We start from the raw sequence: 17,855 nt of genomic DNA, 5'->3' as shown, positions 1-17,855 counted from the left end.
CTCTGTTCCATTTACAGTTACGCTCTGATCCAGTTTAATACCTTAGCAGATATTCAAATTTTAGAACCTCTATATCATCGACATTAATGTTATTAACTGAGCCTTTAAAACAAACTATGTGTTTATGTACTAGTCTGAATAAAGTCATTAATACAAAGTACTGCTAAAACCAGTAATTACCAGCCTACTTGAACAAAGGAAAAAACACTCCAAGAGACCATGTTATTTCTGACATAAAGGTAGTTTCCAGCCTTTACTGCTCAGAAACACTGCAGAAATCATACTTTAAGCACATCCCCTGTGCTTAGAACTGAAACTACATTTGTTAGCAAAAACTGACTTTTTGTGTCAGCCACTTCAAATTACATTTACATACGTAAGCATCATTTGCACTGGTGAGAGCTGTGTATTTTCATGCACAAATGTTACTGTACAGCAAACGGCAAGTACAACATGAGAGGCCCAGATGTGGTTCCTTTGAAAAAAAACTGCCCTAAGACAGTTTGCATAGATTGGCTTAAACAGAGCTGGAAGTAGTTTGCAGTACATTAATGATAAGTCTCAGCATATTCCAAGGACCTAAGATATCACACACAGGAACTGCACCATTATAAATATTTGAAAATCTGAAGTGAAGAAAATCCAAATAATTTTGTGTTTTGCCAAGGGACTGGGCCACACATAGTCTCATTTCTAATTGTTTTTTCTATTATTTCTAATTAGGTCAACAATATTTAAATAAAAAAGATTCTGTCCAGGGTGATATTATAAAAAATGTATATAAAGTAGATGGCATTCTGCTTACTTAAGTGGTTTTACTAGAGCAATAAGTCACATCCATTTTCCGTGAGAGTTAGAGGCTTGTACATCTATTATGAAGGACCAAGAGAAAGCAGGGAAATGAGAAAGCCCATAACCATTCAAGGAGAAATAAAGGTTTCAACTATTTACAAATACTTGTCTCGATTCCTTGCAATCTATGTTAAAGGATACTGACAGGTTCCATACCAGAGCTAATGTGAAATGACAGATTGCTCAGATCGGAACACTGTGAGGGGCCACAGGCTAAATGAGTCAGTGCAGCTTGTCTCCATTTACATCTTTAAAGTTCTTATTTCCAACATGCACACAAACCAATTTCATAGTCTTAGTTTTAGACCCCAGTGAGAAATGCAGGGGAAAAAATTCTAACCACTTCAATAACTTACACTTTTCTTTTAGCCAGTTACTAGGTGTTAAAGTTTACAAAGCTTTTAACTAACTGTAATGCTTCCTTAATTGCTGTGATTATTTTTCTGAAGTCCTGTAAAAATTGACTTTAGTATGAAAGACAAAGTCAAATACAATACAAAAAAAAAAAAAAATTGAAAGAGAGAAAGGTAAAAGCCTAATCAAAATACTCATTTCTAATTCTTCCTCCCCACCAAAAATGGCCACACAATTGACTTCTTTTTTTCTTACTCTATAACTGTTATTTAAAGAATATAAAGCTTCAAGTGTAAGCTGTATGGCATTCATTTCTATTAAGACCTAGAGAGTGTGTCACTGTCTCTGCTACAAGTCCACAGTAAAATCCTGAGGGCTGTGTCGTAATTGTAACTTTTGCTGCCTCAACTGCTCAGTTCCTTCAGCATCCAGACTCAAGGGTCCTTTGCAGAATTCTTGAACAATTCCTAGCCACAGCATCAATACATCTGTTTGTGAGAATCTGCTGTGAATGATGTAACAGAATGAAAATCAGGGTTTCCCCTTCTCTTTATCTTAATCTTGATGGAAGTCTCTGTTCACTGATTTTACATGGGATAGGAAGAACAAATGCACATCCTGGCCCTGGTGGGTCAAGGTAAAACTGTCCCTGGTGATAGAGCGAGCTGAGAATTTCCACCATCTAAAACACTATGTCCTCTACTCGTTGTAAATAATATCTGAGAACTTTCACAGTGGGTGTCACCAGATATTAAGGAATTAATATTTTGTCTGTAAGTCAGTGGAGCAGTAAAAATATCCAGACTACTAATAAATTTCATTTATCCTTAAGAATTAATCAAAGAGATCACAACATTACGGCAGGCAGAATAGACTCCCCTTTTTTATACCAAAGAAATGATGACTGTATTTCCTACTTCTTTATCCTCCCCCTCAAAATAATGCCAAAAATTACAGTCACTCTCAAGTTTTCTCTGCATAAAACAGCAGAAAGAAAAAAGCTTGCTAGTTTTTAATCAAAATACTTTAAAATAAAGGATACTTCTTTTAAATCCTGCCAAACTCCCCATATGAGCAACTCTGAAATATCATATTCTACTCAGTCTTTTTATCTAAATCACATGAACCTGAAATTTTATAATTCATATTTGTGGGGGCCTTCCACCCTGTTCGTCTCCATCAGAACTTTTCCATTCAACACTAATTAAGAAAAGGCATTTCTGACTGCCCAGTAAAGGACTTCCAAACCCCATCTATAAGCAAAGACCCCACATTTCCTATGAGCCTAATTTCCATCCATCAACTTCTCAACAGACACTTGGTGTCTGAGACCTCTCTCTCTTTGGAATACCTTTCTGTTCACATCAACATCTCCTATGAAACCAGTATGAAATTTCATCCTTCCAGACAAAACAGCACATTCTTTATCAGGGATCTTAGTCTCTCTGGTACATACTTTACTGGTAAAAGAACAAAGCTGATGAAATGACTGATCTGTGTGAGCTAATGCATTTTTGTTTAAACAAATGTAATAAGAATGTTTCCAAACTTAAGTCTTACTGCTGAACAATAGCTTTGAATTGGTTGCAAATATTTTTAGAGTGAAAATAATCACTTGGAAATATTGTCCAAAAACTATAATTACTGTGTATTTTGCAGCCTTCCAATGTCAATCTAAGTCTAATCCTGAAGCCTTAAAGACAAAAATTTACACTCTTATACATGTTTCTATGGTTTTGTAACAATTTTCAACCTATTTTACTGGGTAATGCTGGCATTATCAAAATTGACATTATAGAAATTCTACTAATATGTATTTCCAAAATTGCTGATATTCTAGACAAGAAAACCACAGGCATTGCAAGCTGGGCATCCAACAGCTGCACTATTTCAGATAAAATCACAGTGGAAAAATATAATATGCACACATATCAGATACACTTTGAAATTCATATCTAATTTCAATTTACCTCTTTTCATTATTAATTTGTTGGATTCTTTTTTTTAGCTTTATGGGCATACAGTATGCAGTGAAGCTTGTGGTTAATTGATTTCTGAGAGAGCAGGTGTTTAAGTTCAAAAACCATCATCATACCTGGTGCTCACCACCACCATCTTTAGCAGACTTTATATCCCTTAATTCTTTAGACTGACTCTAACATTACACTATGGGCTTGAGTCAGCTACCCCCACATGAACTCCTGTTGCCCTTTGAGACTCCTACAGTGTCATTCTGGTTCACATCTAGACTTCAAAAAGACACATTTACACCTGCTGTAAGCCTCTGTCTCTGTGCTGTAAGCAGTTAAATCCTCTCATAGGTCTTGTGTCACATTTGTCAGCCCTGTGCAGGTGTCTTGGATACCTTACAGATAATTCTATATGAGCAGGTAGTATGGATCAATAGGAACAGCAAAAAGTTGACACTGTCTACACTGCCTAATTCCGAGCTTCTCTTTGGAATAATTCTAGTCCAGTTCCCCAGACTGGATGCATATTTGTAGCTGAACAGCAATGCACTCCTCAACCATCCCTCCCGGTTTAATATCAGCTGAAGTTCATGTGCTCAGGCTCCTTCATTTTACAAACCAAACCCACAGCAAGTAGGGACAATGGGGAAATTAATTTCCAGTCACATTCTTGATGTGAACAGCAGCTGGGATTTTGTTCCTCAAATTATGTCAGGCCATAACAGGCACTTATGTCTGGGGAATTAAATTAAGATTTGAGGGTGAGATTCAGTTCTAGATTGAGATACCTGAGTGTAGATATCTACAATGTGAATCAGGCACTGAAGTTTCTTACTGATAATAGAGGTTTCACTGACAACTGACAAGATCCATGAATTAATATGTAAAATAGAAACTCATCCCACATGCAGATGCCTTAGCTTTCGTTTTACAAACAGCCTCTAGAGCAAAAGGTTTTCTTTCCTCCCTGGTCACCCTGATGAGCCTCCTGAGTGCCAGCTTGATTAGAATTAATCTTTCTGAATATCTATGATCAAAATTGTCATATATTCTATATTATGTTTCCTCTCCTCTGCACCTTATGTATTAATACTTCCACAATGAGCCGCAGGTTGGTACCTGACATATTTAGGGTTGCATTTGCCTTTGCTGCATGATGCTTTTAGTTCAGAGCCACATTCACTACTTTTTTTATGAGTCTGGTGTTCAGAGTCATCAAAGCCCTCCTGTTTGATATGCTGATCTTGCTGTGTCAATGAACTGTTTATTTAATCAAATTTCTAGCATCCTTCTTTTTGTATCCTGGTCATTATGAAAAATAAGATAATGGTACAAAGAACCATTTCTCTTTCAAAAAATTATTTCTTGTCTTCTGTTCAACCAGTTTCTTAACCATCTTAAATTTCTGTATTAAACCTGTTTAACCAGTCATGTGAATTTCAGCATGAAAATCATGCTTGAAACATATGGAAGATCAATTCTGTATTTATTTTCCCTAGAAAATGTTTCTTATTATTAAATATTATAGCATTTCAGTCTCAGTGAACTTCAGATAAATCATGTTGAATTTTATCTGATGCCCATTTGCTGTCATATCTTGATTATTCGTCCCTAATAATTGCTGGTAAAATCTTTGTTGCTATTGATCTTAAGCCAACATGCTTATTGACTCTAAGACATTAACAGTCATCTCTTTTTCTCCATGTTATTAGACAGATGAACACTCTACAGAAACACTAAGCTCATGTGCCAGTTTTTTCAGAGTCCTTGGATGGACAACTTCTATCTTCTTTATGTGATTACAATGAGGTTTTCTTACATTTAAATACAATAATCTCCAAACTATCACCTTGATCTCACATCCATCCTTTATCATTTCCTCTATCATCATCTTTCCCTCAGTTTCTAATAAATTAATTATGTTTTTTCCTCAATTATCCTTAACTTTATTCCAACTCCATTTCTTCTCTCTTTGCTTCCCTTTTATTTTTGAAGCTAAAAAACCTTTTGCTATCATATTTTCTTATTAAAATATGTAGATATACTACGCAGGTGGTCTCTCCGTGACTGAGAGATATTGGCAGGGAAGGAGGAAAAGTCTATGTTCCTGCTGTGTGCAGCAAGTGTTATGTGAATAAATAAAGCATTTCAGCTTCTATCATAACCAGCCTCTGGCTTTTTTCTGAAATACAAAAAAAAAGGAGAACAGATGAATGCTAGTCATTTTAAGGAAAGTATTAATTTCTGAGCCAAATAATTCACCAGCAAATGTGTTTGCAATTCCTTTGATTGAGCAATTACTCTTTTCCTCATGGACAGCAAGAGCTTTTAGCTAAATAGAAATGTAGCTGATAATATGTATAAGATTCATTAGATAATCTTCCATATGCATCTAACTTTTTTCCTCCAAGCTCAGAATGAAAAAGAGTTTTATATCAGGACTTACACTGCATGTAAGCTTTTATAATTTGTAAACACTGTAGGAGTGTCCTTTCATTTGTCTGATGCTGACAGTATATTGATGAAAACTATTACTGTTCTGCAAAGGCTATTGTCATACTAATGATACGATGTCCTCAGAGCATTGATCACTGAGAATCTTGATAGGAAAACAAAACTTACACCAAGAGAAAATGAAGGAAGCTTACATCCCTGTCTGGTCCTAAAGCAGATTTTTTCTTCAAAGGTGTGACATACTATAACAAAATTTCAGGCCTCCTTATCTGTTGGAAAAAAATCCCCAAACCTCAAAATTCTGATACAGAGGCATTTGCTTAATATAATTATGTTCTCTATAAAAATGCCTTTAGACAAATAATGTGACTCAAATACAGACACGTATTTGTTTAGAGCAAGATGGGAGATACATCATCAGATGCACTAGGGAATTTGAGAGTTGACATGTCCTTCATCTGCCCCATTCACTTTGGAAGCTATTATTTTATTCTGCCTCTCTGCTGAGAACAGTGAGTGGTTTCACATCTGAAGTGAATAGAAGTACATTTTTCACTGGAATGAAATTCTGTTTTCTCCACCACAATGTTTATAAACCTCAGATAATAAAACACCATTTTTCACAAACAGAGTCAGAGAATAGGGAGTATTATTCTTTTTCCAGAAAAAAAAAAAATAAATGCAGTCTCATAATGGTGATTTAATTTGAGCACATTATTGAATCTTAAGCCTTTGGTAAATCGCTCCTAGTTAAAATCAAAGGTAACACAGCTTTGCAATTTAACACATCCAGCCTAGAAAGAGAACTCCTTCCCTTTTTTGGGTGCTGAAGAGCCCAACCCAGACCTGCTAATCAGGATGATCAAAGCCCCTTACTCCTGGTTAAATAATTCTCGAGAGTAAACCACAACATCCTACACTCTGTGACTTCTTATCATAGCCTCAGTAGGTGACTCCCAGCAGAAGGAGCGCTAGTCACTACATTAACAGATAGAAAGCCCTGTCTGGAGAGGTATATCTGAATATCCAAGCACCACTGGGGAAGAGCCACCCACCAACTTAGTTAGACTCTTTGTCTAACACAGAAAGAGGTCTTACCTTACTTTCAAAATACAGAAGGAAGCACTCCTTCATCTCCTCCTCCACTTCTGTGTGGTACCTGAATGCACTTGCTGGGGATTGTCTGCTTTCAGTGTCCATCCCTGCCAGAGGGCTTCCAACCTACATCTCCCATATCCTCTGAGAGAGCCATAACCACTATGGAACCTGGGAAAGGATATACAACATCTTCAAGAAGGGGTTGGCTTAAATGCCATGTAATAGTTGTTGTGTTCCATTAAGACTTGCAGTTCTTCTCTGTCAGGAAAACAGCAATGATTATGTATGGCTCTTCCAAGGCTGCAGCTTTAACATATAATAAATTCAGGTGGTTTGTCATTTTAGAACAGTAAAAATGTGTTAATTTTGGCCTCTATGTAGCTTCATGGACTTTATGATTAATACTGTGTAAGCAAAGCCAAAATTTGAAACTCCTAAATGTAAATGGTTGAACATTTCTCATGAGTATGCTTCAGTGGGGTTACTTACCTAGAGAAGTAGTGTAGCCACAATCATATAAGAGTCAAAGAAAAAAATAAAAGCTGATCTACAAAAAAGCAGAGATCATTTAAGTCCCTATGCTACATGGTTAGCGATGTCATAAATCATATTTTGACCAGACACAATTAATTTTATGTTTTTCCCAGTCCTCTTTTACATTTTACTTCCCATTCTTCTCAGATTTGATTTTTAAGGTCATTTTTTTCCTAAATGGAAAAAGCCTGTGCTTGATATTGAAATGTGATTTGACAATAATATAGCAGTGAAACTTTAAAGACAAATTATGAAGAATCATCTTTTTTACTTTTTACAAAAGGTTCATTAAAATTCACTACTGATAAGTGTCAAAGGATACTAATCCACTGATGCCTCCCTGAAACTTTTTGAATTAAGGAAGGAAGAGTAAAATGGGTCTATTACAACCTTTTTGAAACAGAAGAGAATTCAATTATGATCTTCATCATCCCTTGATACAGAGGCAGCAGTCCTTAATCCTATTTATTAGCTCTAAAAGATATCATCATGGAATGTGGCAACTGGCCTGGGACATATATTTATATATTTCTGTATTTATCCTTTTCAGGATAACTATTCTTCCACATGGGAGCCTGCGAATCCTGAATGCTTCTAAGTCTGATGAAGGACGGTACATATGCCAAGGTGTAAATGTATTTGGATCTGCAGAAATCATTGCATCAATATCTGTTAAAGGTGTGAAAAAGTAGTTTGATGATAATGACTTCTCTTTACTATTATTTCATTATTTTTTATAATCCCCAGCTAACCATACAACAGCATTGTTCAGGCAGAATAAAAAAAGCATTTCCAACAAGCAAGGGAGTTAACCTCCATCTGGTCAAACATCATATTCCTGCATCAGATTGAGTACTCCAGATGTTATATCATAGATGTATGTCAGAAGATTTAGTATATACATATTAAACCACTGAGATTATAAATAATTCTATTAAAAAAAAGAATCAATATCCCTTTTAACATATTTTAGCTTTGCGAACTCACTTACCTCTACCTCTTTCTGCATGGGAGCAAAGTTTAGGATTAAAGTAATAATTGTATCAATATAAAGCTAAGGAAAGATAGTTCCTTAGAACAGTAATAATAATCAAATCACTGAGTCACAATTAATTTCTAGACCACATTTTTGCACTTTTCAGCTGAATTCTTATATGATCATGGTTTTGGTTTTTAGGTGTTCAACTCTTTTTACATATTTTTCAAATTTCTTCCTGTAGTATGCCTGGAAACATCATTTTTTTATTTTATGTGACAAAACTGAGATTTTCATGCAGTCACAAGACTCCAGGTGCTGCAGCCTTAAAAAAAACTAATAGTTTTGTTCTGAGACTAATAAAAATAATTAATTAATCCATTTCAGAACAACAGTAGATTGTTGTTTAGGAGCCTGCCTTATTCCTTCCATGAAACTGGTTGTATCTTCCGGTCAATGCTGTCATGTCTTAGTGTGCATTACGAATATATTTAAGTATTTGACATTATGTATTTGAAACAAACAGTAAATATAAGCTCTGAGAAGTCAAAGCAGAACTCAATCATATTATTTTGGCCTTGCACTATAACTAGACCTCCACCTAAATGTTCCTACTCCTTCTACATTTCAAGAACCTACAAGAATAGAGCTGAGTCCCAAGAAGATAGAGTTAACGGTTGGAGAAAGTATTGTTCTCAGTTGCAAAGCCCTTCATGACAGCACACTAGATGTCACTTTCTACTGGACACTCAACGGGCAGCCAATTGACTTTGAAAAAGAAGGTGGACACTTTGAAAGCATCAAGGCGGTAAGTGACCATGTGTTTTCCATCTGTGTGTGGTGAACTGATAGAAATTTGCAGCTTTTACACGTTTCCCACTTACCAAAATCTGACCAAATTGAAAGATAATTGGTTTTGCTAATGTTGGAAAGAAATGTTAGCTAGAGGAGGTGCAAACTGCAGGTCACAAGAATAACCCCAGGCAGTTTGAATCAAGAAGATATTAAATGTAAACCTATACATCTAATTATTAGTGAGACATCTGATGATCTCTGTGAAGGAACAGAAAGTAGTTTAAATCAAATCCTCTTTACATTCCTCTGCTGATTTTAATATGGAAAAGATGATGCTATGAGCATTGATTTCTTTCTCACAGATAACATGACTCGGAATTCCCTCACCTCCCAATGCTTTTACTTGCCTAGCATATATTTTAATCTGTATAGTAAGGAGTATACTTTATTTTCCAACTCCCCTGCATGACATAGGCTCTAGCTGTGCAACCATTATTTAAGTCAATAAGAATCATATGGAAGAAATATGCATATCAATTTCAAATATCACCCCTTGATTAAAAAACAATTAATATGATCAAACAGTATGATAAAGTAATTCAAACCTGTCCCATGCAAAATGGTTGGAACTTTTCATAGTAGAAAGAAATCCCTTAATGTGAACAAATTTGGAAATAGAATCTGCAGTCATTTAACTCAGTCTTCCCACTAATGAAATGTAAATCAAATGTCCATGCTATGTCAACAGAGAAGAATGAAACTCACAAAGGTCAGGAAATTTTAGAAGTTAATGTATCTAATTTGGGTACAATGATGCAAAGTTAACTTTGCATTAAAAATCTTGTCAGATGCAATCAATTTATTCTTCTGCTTGTCTTTACGGAAGTCATACTATATGCACCTGGTGGTATGGGTTGCTTTTGGTGTGGTGTTTTTTTGTTTGTTTTTTTTTTTTTTTAATTTGGTTTTACTTCAATAAGCTTTTTAATTGAAGAACATTAGTAAGGTTTATCTTATTTGTGAAGGTAAGATAAGGGATACTTATTTGCATCTGAGGAAGTCCAGTACTCAAAATCCAGCACTAAATATAAAGGAAAGAACATTATAATAATTTTTTTTTTAACTTCAAGGTTAAACCATCCTTTGATGCAAGAAAATATTCTATAACTACAATTTAAGTTCAAGTAATTTCCAAAAATTTGAAGTCTAAAATGTCTTAAATCGTTTCTTTAGTGCATTTCAGCATCTTCTGTGCTGAAGGGTATTTTTAATTATTGGGAAAAATCCTCAGGCTAGGAAACTTCCAAAGTAATTTCTCCTATCAAAGTAAAGCTAATTTAATGTAACTTCATTTGTTTTATGAAAACAGGATTTTGTAGATCTTTCAACAGGAATTCTTCATCAATTTCATTTCTACCAGAGAAAGCCCTCAAATTGGTAGAAGTAAGACTCATCCAAAATGAGAACATGGTAGATAACATACTGGGACTCTTTTCAGAAAAATATTCATGCAGAACTCACTGAAATTACTGACTCCTTTTATTGTCCTGACATGACAAAATTTTGACAAAACCTAGTAGATTTAACCAGTTACTTTAGTATGAGTTTATGACTTCCTTCTCACTGTGTTGCTAAAGAGTCTCTGCTACTTTACTAAGTGAAAATAGTATTAATAACTCATAATGACACCAATTCTCAAAGTCTAAATGACTAAGTGGATTAAAAAAAAGTTGTTTATTAAGGAAAACTCTGGCATCTTTCTTTTCAGAGGCACCCAAGAATTTTTTTTCCCCTAAAACATACTCCTTTACAAACAGCAAACTTCAGCTGATCAGAAAATGAAAAGAGGCACTGCATATTTTGAAAAATATTACAAAATTAGATCCTACCTTTTCACTGTTAAACCAGTGTTGAAATAGTGAAATACTACGCAACTCCAAAGAAACACCAAAATGAAGCATCAGACTCTGATATTTTTAAAATGGACTAGCTTCATTGGCCTCTACAAGGTTTCTAACAAAAGAGGTGGTCAGGCCATTCCTCATTTACTTGCATTCCTAATTCATTTAAATGTCAAGACATTTCTTTTCTGGTTTTCAGTCTAAAGAGAGAATGGAAGGGTAGCCTTGGATCAACTGGAAGAGGGCTGAAAATACGTATTAACACATTACAGGCAGGAACGGGGCAGGGGAAACACAACTTTTCAGAACAGAGATATCAAAACATGACCTTGTTAGGACAATCCTCACTGGATTTTTCTGAATGCTGTTGGAAACATAATATGACACATCCTTCTCCCTCTTTGAAAGTAGTAGTCAAAATATATGTAGATCTTCATTCACCAAAAGGCATAGCTTGAATTTTGCATTGTCCCAAAATGAAGATGAATCAATTAGGAGATGCAAAACTCGAAAGTAGCGATTGTGGTAATACAGAAATTTTTTTGTGTTTTGACACAAAAAATTTATAATTCCCATAGCTACTTATTTGTATAATGTTGTCAATTGTATCACATTATTTTTTCTGTTAACCACATAAGCATGTAAAATTAGTCACAAGGATGAAAATGTATTTCTTTACTTTGTTGAGACCTAAAGCGTGACCACGTGCTAGGGGAAAGCAAGATAAAACAAAACACTTCTGATTTTCCTATCATGTAATCTCCTTTAATCAAAGAAGTGATACATATTGTGATAAAGACACACATTTAAGAATGCAGAAAAAAGGATCTTGAAGAAAACTTGAAATCTGATAGAATTCCATCTATGTCCCTTATTTTGCTTTTCTGAATGAAATATTCTTTTATATTGCATGAGTTGATCCTGAAAAAAATTATTTTTAATGCAGTACATTTAAGAAAAATAACATCCTTTGTGAAGAATTATGCATCCATTTTGTTCTGCACACATTGATACTTCATCAGATAAGAAAATATTCAGGTTTGTTTGGGTTTTGTTTATTTGTTTGAAAGCCTGACAAACTGAACATTATTTGAATGGGTTTTGTTAATAACAAAACCATTGTCAACCTCTCACTACTGGTTGCATTGCTTTTACTTTCACTGCAGCAGACCCAGGTGTTAAGTATGATGAACATTCTGATGCTTAATGCAGTGTTATAAAAGCTATCACCAAAGTAACATTTTTTGGGGCTGTAGACAAATTTCCACTTGCTAAAATTGCATGCTCCCTAGCAATTACAATTAAAAGGAAGAGGAAAAGCTTCTCTTAATACATATTGCTTTGCTTGTTTTTAAATTATATCTATAGCTTTTGTACCAAAAAAAAAAGAGGTGTTATAATTTTTCATCCTGAGAAGTAATTTTTATACAAAGTCAAGTTGGTTTTGCTGTTATTTACTGAGCTATCAAGGACTTAGTACCTTTGGCAATTTAGGTTCTTCAGGGACCTGCCTGGCAAGAGGATAAGTGTGGTAAGGATATCAAGTTCAACAAAATTGTGCACAAAGGGAATATTAAGGAGAAGAGACCCAACTCTACTGGAATGACAGCTACAGACTGTACTCTAGGAAAGGAAAATATCCCAAATGTCATGTATGCATAACTCCACCGTACACTTGGTAACAGAAAAATAATGCAAAGGGTTACATATACCCAGAATCCTTTGGTATTAGAAAAGTCTTACTTTGTCTACCAAAAGACTCAATAACATTTTAAAGTCTGTGAGGGGTAATCTGTGTAATTAATAGAAACATTTTTTGCATGGAAGTCTGATTTGCCAAGATTTCCTTCTAGCAACACCAGTGAGAACTTGAGCACAGAAAATATAGACCTGCTTGATTTTATTAGGGTAGCTTTGATTTTCCATCCCTTGTGCCAAATCCAGAAGTCCTGTTCAAAATTCTATTCAGGATTTTCTTTCCTAAGATCTCCACCAACCTTAATTTTGCCCTGGAGGTATCCCTTATCTAGCTAAACACACCTGATTTTGAGAGTAGATTTTCATTCAGCTATTGTCAATCCAACTCTGTGTTTCAAAGACAATACTGTTTTTATGGCAGCCAAGCAAAATGATTTATTGTGGTTATCCACAGACTGGTAAGCAGCAGCATTGCTCTTAGTGTCCCTCACTTTGACCTGCATGAGTACCTTTCAGACTCAGGAAAGTGATTTAGTCTCAGTATCTTCTTAGTCTTTGATCTTAACTGAAACTGCCACCATGGGAAGCAGTAAGCACAAATTGTCATGTTATATTTTACAGTGGCCATTTGTTCAGATGGAATTGAATCCTACTGTTTCACTTTTAGAAGAGGCCAGTAGATACTGACTGGACAATACATTAACTACTGTCTAGCACTGGAGTCTTCAATCTGACAACCTAGAACCTGTAAGAAAGCATAACTTTGCACCTTTCCTTACATTTTCAAGTCTCTTCTTTGTTGTAGCACTTTAATCATATTTTAGAAGTTAAGATTAAAATTTCCTAAGTATTTTCTAAATAGGCAGCACTAAGTTCTACACTACATGGAATCAATTAAAACAGCAGGCTGTTAGCAATAATGTCTTTCTTCTTTATTGGACATAAAACCAAACAAGGCTAATTAAATAGGGGTCATATTTAACACCCTCCCTTCTCCCCACACTGAGGAGAACAGCAATAGTTGTCAAAAGTCTTGTAGATGATGTGTGCTCTATGCACAGAGAATTTCTGTTCAGGGTAATGTTGCTATATCAACTTCATTGCTATCAATTTGTTTCACTGTTTGTCTCAATACTTTCTTGCTGATGGAAGAGGCTGAACACAGCCATTACTGTCAGCTCGGATCTCCAGATATTTCTGCCCTATGCTCATTATCCGGTTTTCCCCATTTGTCACACTAAAGGAGTTAAATACTTGAGTGATTAGAAGCAGTTTCAAAACAAAAAATTTATCTTATCCATTGGTAACACAAATTTCTTGTAAACTAGGGAGGGTACAAAATGGAATAAGGATTTCTGGTCAAAAAACTCTGAAATATGTATTATAACTGGCAACTAGAAACCAAAATCTGAACACATTGAAGACCACAGTCTAATGATGCACTTCACTATGTGTTTCTTCCAGGTTATAAATAGTCCCAGTGAACTGACTGCATACTGCAATAGAACTGGACACTCCAAACATTTCCTAGAATCAAACAAGTACATAAACTCGTGTGCCCGAGTGCTTGTGCCTTTGGCTATGAATAGCGAGTAGGGAGAGAGATGATAAGTAACATCTCCTTTATTTAATTTTACTTTGGAGGAGGGAGATAACTGAGCATTTTAGAAAATGTGAGCCTCTTAACATTTCTGAATACAAATTAGTGTAAAAAAAAAGATTGTAATAAAAAAGTAATGAAATAAACTCAGATAATTTTTACACTGGTTTATTCTATTAAGGTATTTTATACCTTCCCTTGTTTACAAGAAATATTCTAAAGAGAAAAATCTTGGGCTAAATAAAAGATTTTTCATGATAGTCCATTCTTTCCTATGTTTACCTGAAGCTGATGGATCATTTAATTGCTTGGTACAGTGGTAATCTGGGTTATAACAGCACAGCTGATAGTTTGAACACCTGATCAATACCAGCCTTCCTGATGCTAAGGCCTTCTGTTTTGCAGCTCTGCTGCATATTTTTCACTTGCAGCTCAGCAACATTTCTCCCAGGCTGTTGTAGCATTGTTTTCCAGAGCCTTCCTGGCAGTATTTCTCCTTGAAGTTCTTACGCTGCTGATGTCCTGGTTTTGTTTTCATGGCCTTGCACCTGCAAACTCCAGTTGCGTTATTATGGTGGGGCCTCACAGGAAGAAGCTCCCACTGACCTGAAACTCAGCCTTCCCTCCTGCCCCCCTTTCTTTGTCTTGTTTTGTAAATCAAACCACAGTGTGCAGCAAAGTAGATAATGGTCATGTAAATACTAGATAAGTATTATCCAACCATATACATACTCAGAAGCTTAACAATCAAACATGTAGGAAATTTGAGTAGGCCCCAGAGAAAAGTTTACAACATTAGGAAAAAATAACCACCCTTCCACTGAAATCACAGGTGTAGCTCCATCCTCTCTTTTTCCCTTTTTCTGCCTCTTTAAACAGGAGCACAGGTACCACATATTATTTGGGTTTTTTCCTTCCTTTTTTCTCCTGGTAATAACAACTCAGATACAAACATGAATTTGACAACATAAGTGTAGTGGATCTCTTTGCCCTGAAGCTTGCCGTTTCATATCCCATCTTTTTCTCATTCCTTCACATTTGCAATATTTCTTCTATGTTTCCTTTAATCCCTAGATTCCACAAAACTACCCTAGTGCAGGACATACTACCTGACGTCTGATACTCATTTAACTTCATCTCTTCCTCTGCCTTCTCTTAATAAAATGAATCAAACTCATTTGCAGCAATTCAAGCTGCATTTTAAAGTCCTCCCTATCCAATCCCAACACCCCAATGCTCTCTGGCGTCCGCTCCCAACCACCAGCGCTCACCCAAACAACTGTTTCAATGATTCTTGCTCTTTTTTTTTTTGCAAACTGCTCAAAAATACTGCCACCGGAAGGGTCCACACCTCCCCTGGATAACTCTCATGGATCCACAAACCCGAAAACCATCTTTTTTATTTCTTATAGATAGGGAAAATGCAACTTGTGTATTCTCATGTATCCCTCAGTCAACCTGCATCAGCCTGGTTACTACCATACTCCCATTACTATACTACCACATAACATTAATCACAACAAAACCAGTAACAACAATTTCATCTTCTTTGTTCCAAATGTTCTTATATGATTAAAAGACAGAACTTAGAAGATAATTTTCCATTATCACTATATCAGAGAAATCTGCTACTTTTTAACAGATTAAATAGTTACAATTTGTAAACATCTTGGGCAGTAAACGAGCAAGTGGTTGATGTGTTCAAACCTGAGAATTTGCATCAAATAGCAGTTAAATTGTCCTAAATGTACTATGGACAGAAGTTGGTTTGAAGCCAACAATCGATCATAATGTACGTACCAATTCTCAACATAATTTAAAAGAAGTTTATTGTATTGCTATTTTTCACTTTCTGTTGATGGTACAAAGCTAACATTGCCATGAGGTTATTCTGTAAGACCATTAGTTTGCTTCAGATGAATTCCACAAAAATAAACTCCATTGCTAATCAAATATGTCAAAAAATCAAGATTCAGCTGTGAAATAATTTTTCAATTTAATCCAACTGAATTTCGTTAATAAGGGCTATTTTGCTAAATCAAATAATGTACAAATCAGGAATTCACCTAGCTTGTGTGTTATTTGTAAAAACAACCATATATTTTAAATGATTGTTTAAGCTGAATAAGACAGCATTAACAACACAGGTCGTTCTTTTTTAGGATCAAATTGCAGTCCCATTTAATTATAGATCATTATTTTACTGTTCTCAGTTTATACAGAATATGACTTTACAAAATGTTTAAGTACTTTTCAAGATTTTTGTACCTCTGAAGCATTCTCTTCTGTATAGAAACCACTTTGTAGGGAAGCATCTTCACCTCTCTCTGTCAAGAGATTTAGACGACAGCCAGCAAGCCTCAGTAAACCCCGTTAGTCATAGTAAAGAAATGATTTAAACACCCCTTAGGCTTTCATCATAAAAGTTTTCCTGCAGTGGCAGTCAGTGTTTGCTCACTCTTTTTTCCCATTGATTTAAGCTTTTGTGGAATCATGATCATTTGTAATGGTCTCACTACCCCTTTTAGACATATTCTTCCCAAGCAGAGAGACAATTTTCACTGCATGGTGTCCAGGTTGAGTTCCCAACCTGAATCCTCAGTACAATAACAGGCAGCCTTTCTAGACCCCAGGCCTTTGCAGTGCAGAAGTTGAGAGCTGCGACTCACCACATCATCTCTATTGACTACTCAGTATTTTGAACTTCCTTCCCTTTTTGTCCCTCATTCCCAAGACAAATCAGAGCTACATTCACAGAACTGCATTTGGAGTATGGAAGGGAATTATGACAATCAGCATGGAAAATGAGTAGCATTAGAAACAGATTACATGAAAGCTAGGATTGACATAATGACAAGAGAACAATTTAAGGGTCCTAGGTTTCATATATATTTTCCACATATGATTCTGTATTTTGAATATATGTGATGAACTGTGTAATAATCAAACCAATGTTTAATTCTTCTATGGAAGAGGTAGGGAGAAGTAAACAAGAGACTTACTAGATGTTTAAAAAGTGCTCTAGGGTATAACTGTGAGCTCCATTTCAAATGCACGCAGATTATAGATTGTTCTTGTGCAGAGCCTTCAAAAGAAAAGGTTGGATACTGAAGAAACCACCTTGGTTTAGAGATAAAAACTCAGCAAATGAATGGACACATTAACAGGGAGGTTTCCTAGCAACTGGCTCAGGATAATGAACTTGCTCTCACAGGAAGAATAAGTGTAATTCTCTTCACTTGAAGTACCATATGTAAAAGTTACTTTACTGCAAAGCAACTCTCAATCTCTTAGGATTTATGAAATGGAAAGGAAGAAACCCATATGCAACTTCCTCTCTGTGGGGATGTGGACTGGCTGAAGAAGTATTAATCCACCAACTCAAGTTCTCTGCAAGCTGGCTTTTTTTTTTTTTTCCCCTCTGCTAATCCGCAGCATTAGGGCAATGGGTGCAAAGACAAATCCAGCAAGGTGACTCTCATTGAGCAAACTATGCTCAATCACATGCCTTTTGGATCCTTTTTAAGATTGGGGAAGTATCTCCACAATAAAAGCAAATGCTATGTATAGGTGACACTGATTCTTGTGAAAAATTACTTCAAGCAATACCTTACAGGGAAAGG

At 35.5% G+C, this 17,855-nt stretch overlaps 1 protein-coding gene across 2 annotated transcripts in view; it reads left to right on the top strand.

The window, feature by feature from the left end:
- The window catches only part of CNTN5 (contactin 5), a 673,376-nt gene that overhangs the window by 594,350 nt on the left and 61,171 nt on the right, over positions 1-17,855 (top strand). For both annotated transcript variants that reach the window (XM_064441325.1, XM_064441324.1), the window contains 2 exons: positions 7,813-7,940; positions 8,871-9,046. In XM_064441325.1, coding sequence (XP_064297395.1) covers positions 7,813-7,940; positions 8,871-9,046 — 304 coding nt within the window. The remainder of the gene's footprint in view (positions 1-7,812; positions 7,941-8,870; positions 9,047-17,855) is intronic.

Source organism: Phalacrocorax carbo, chromosome 1, assembly GCF_963921805.1.
Source record: "Phalacrocorax carbo chromosome 1, bPhaCar2.1, whole genome shotgun sequence".
Lineage (NCBI taxonomy): Eukaryota > Metazoa > Chordata > Aves > Suliformes > Phalacrocoracidae > Phalacrocorax > Phalacrocorax carbo.
The sequence above is the reverse complement of the archived record's forward strand: the minus strand, read 5'-3'. Positions and strand labels throughout refer to the sequence as shown.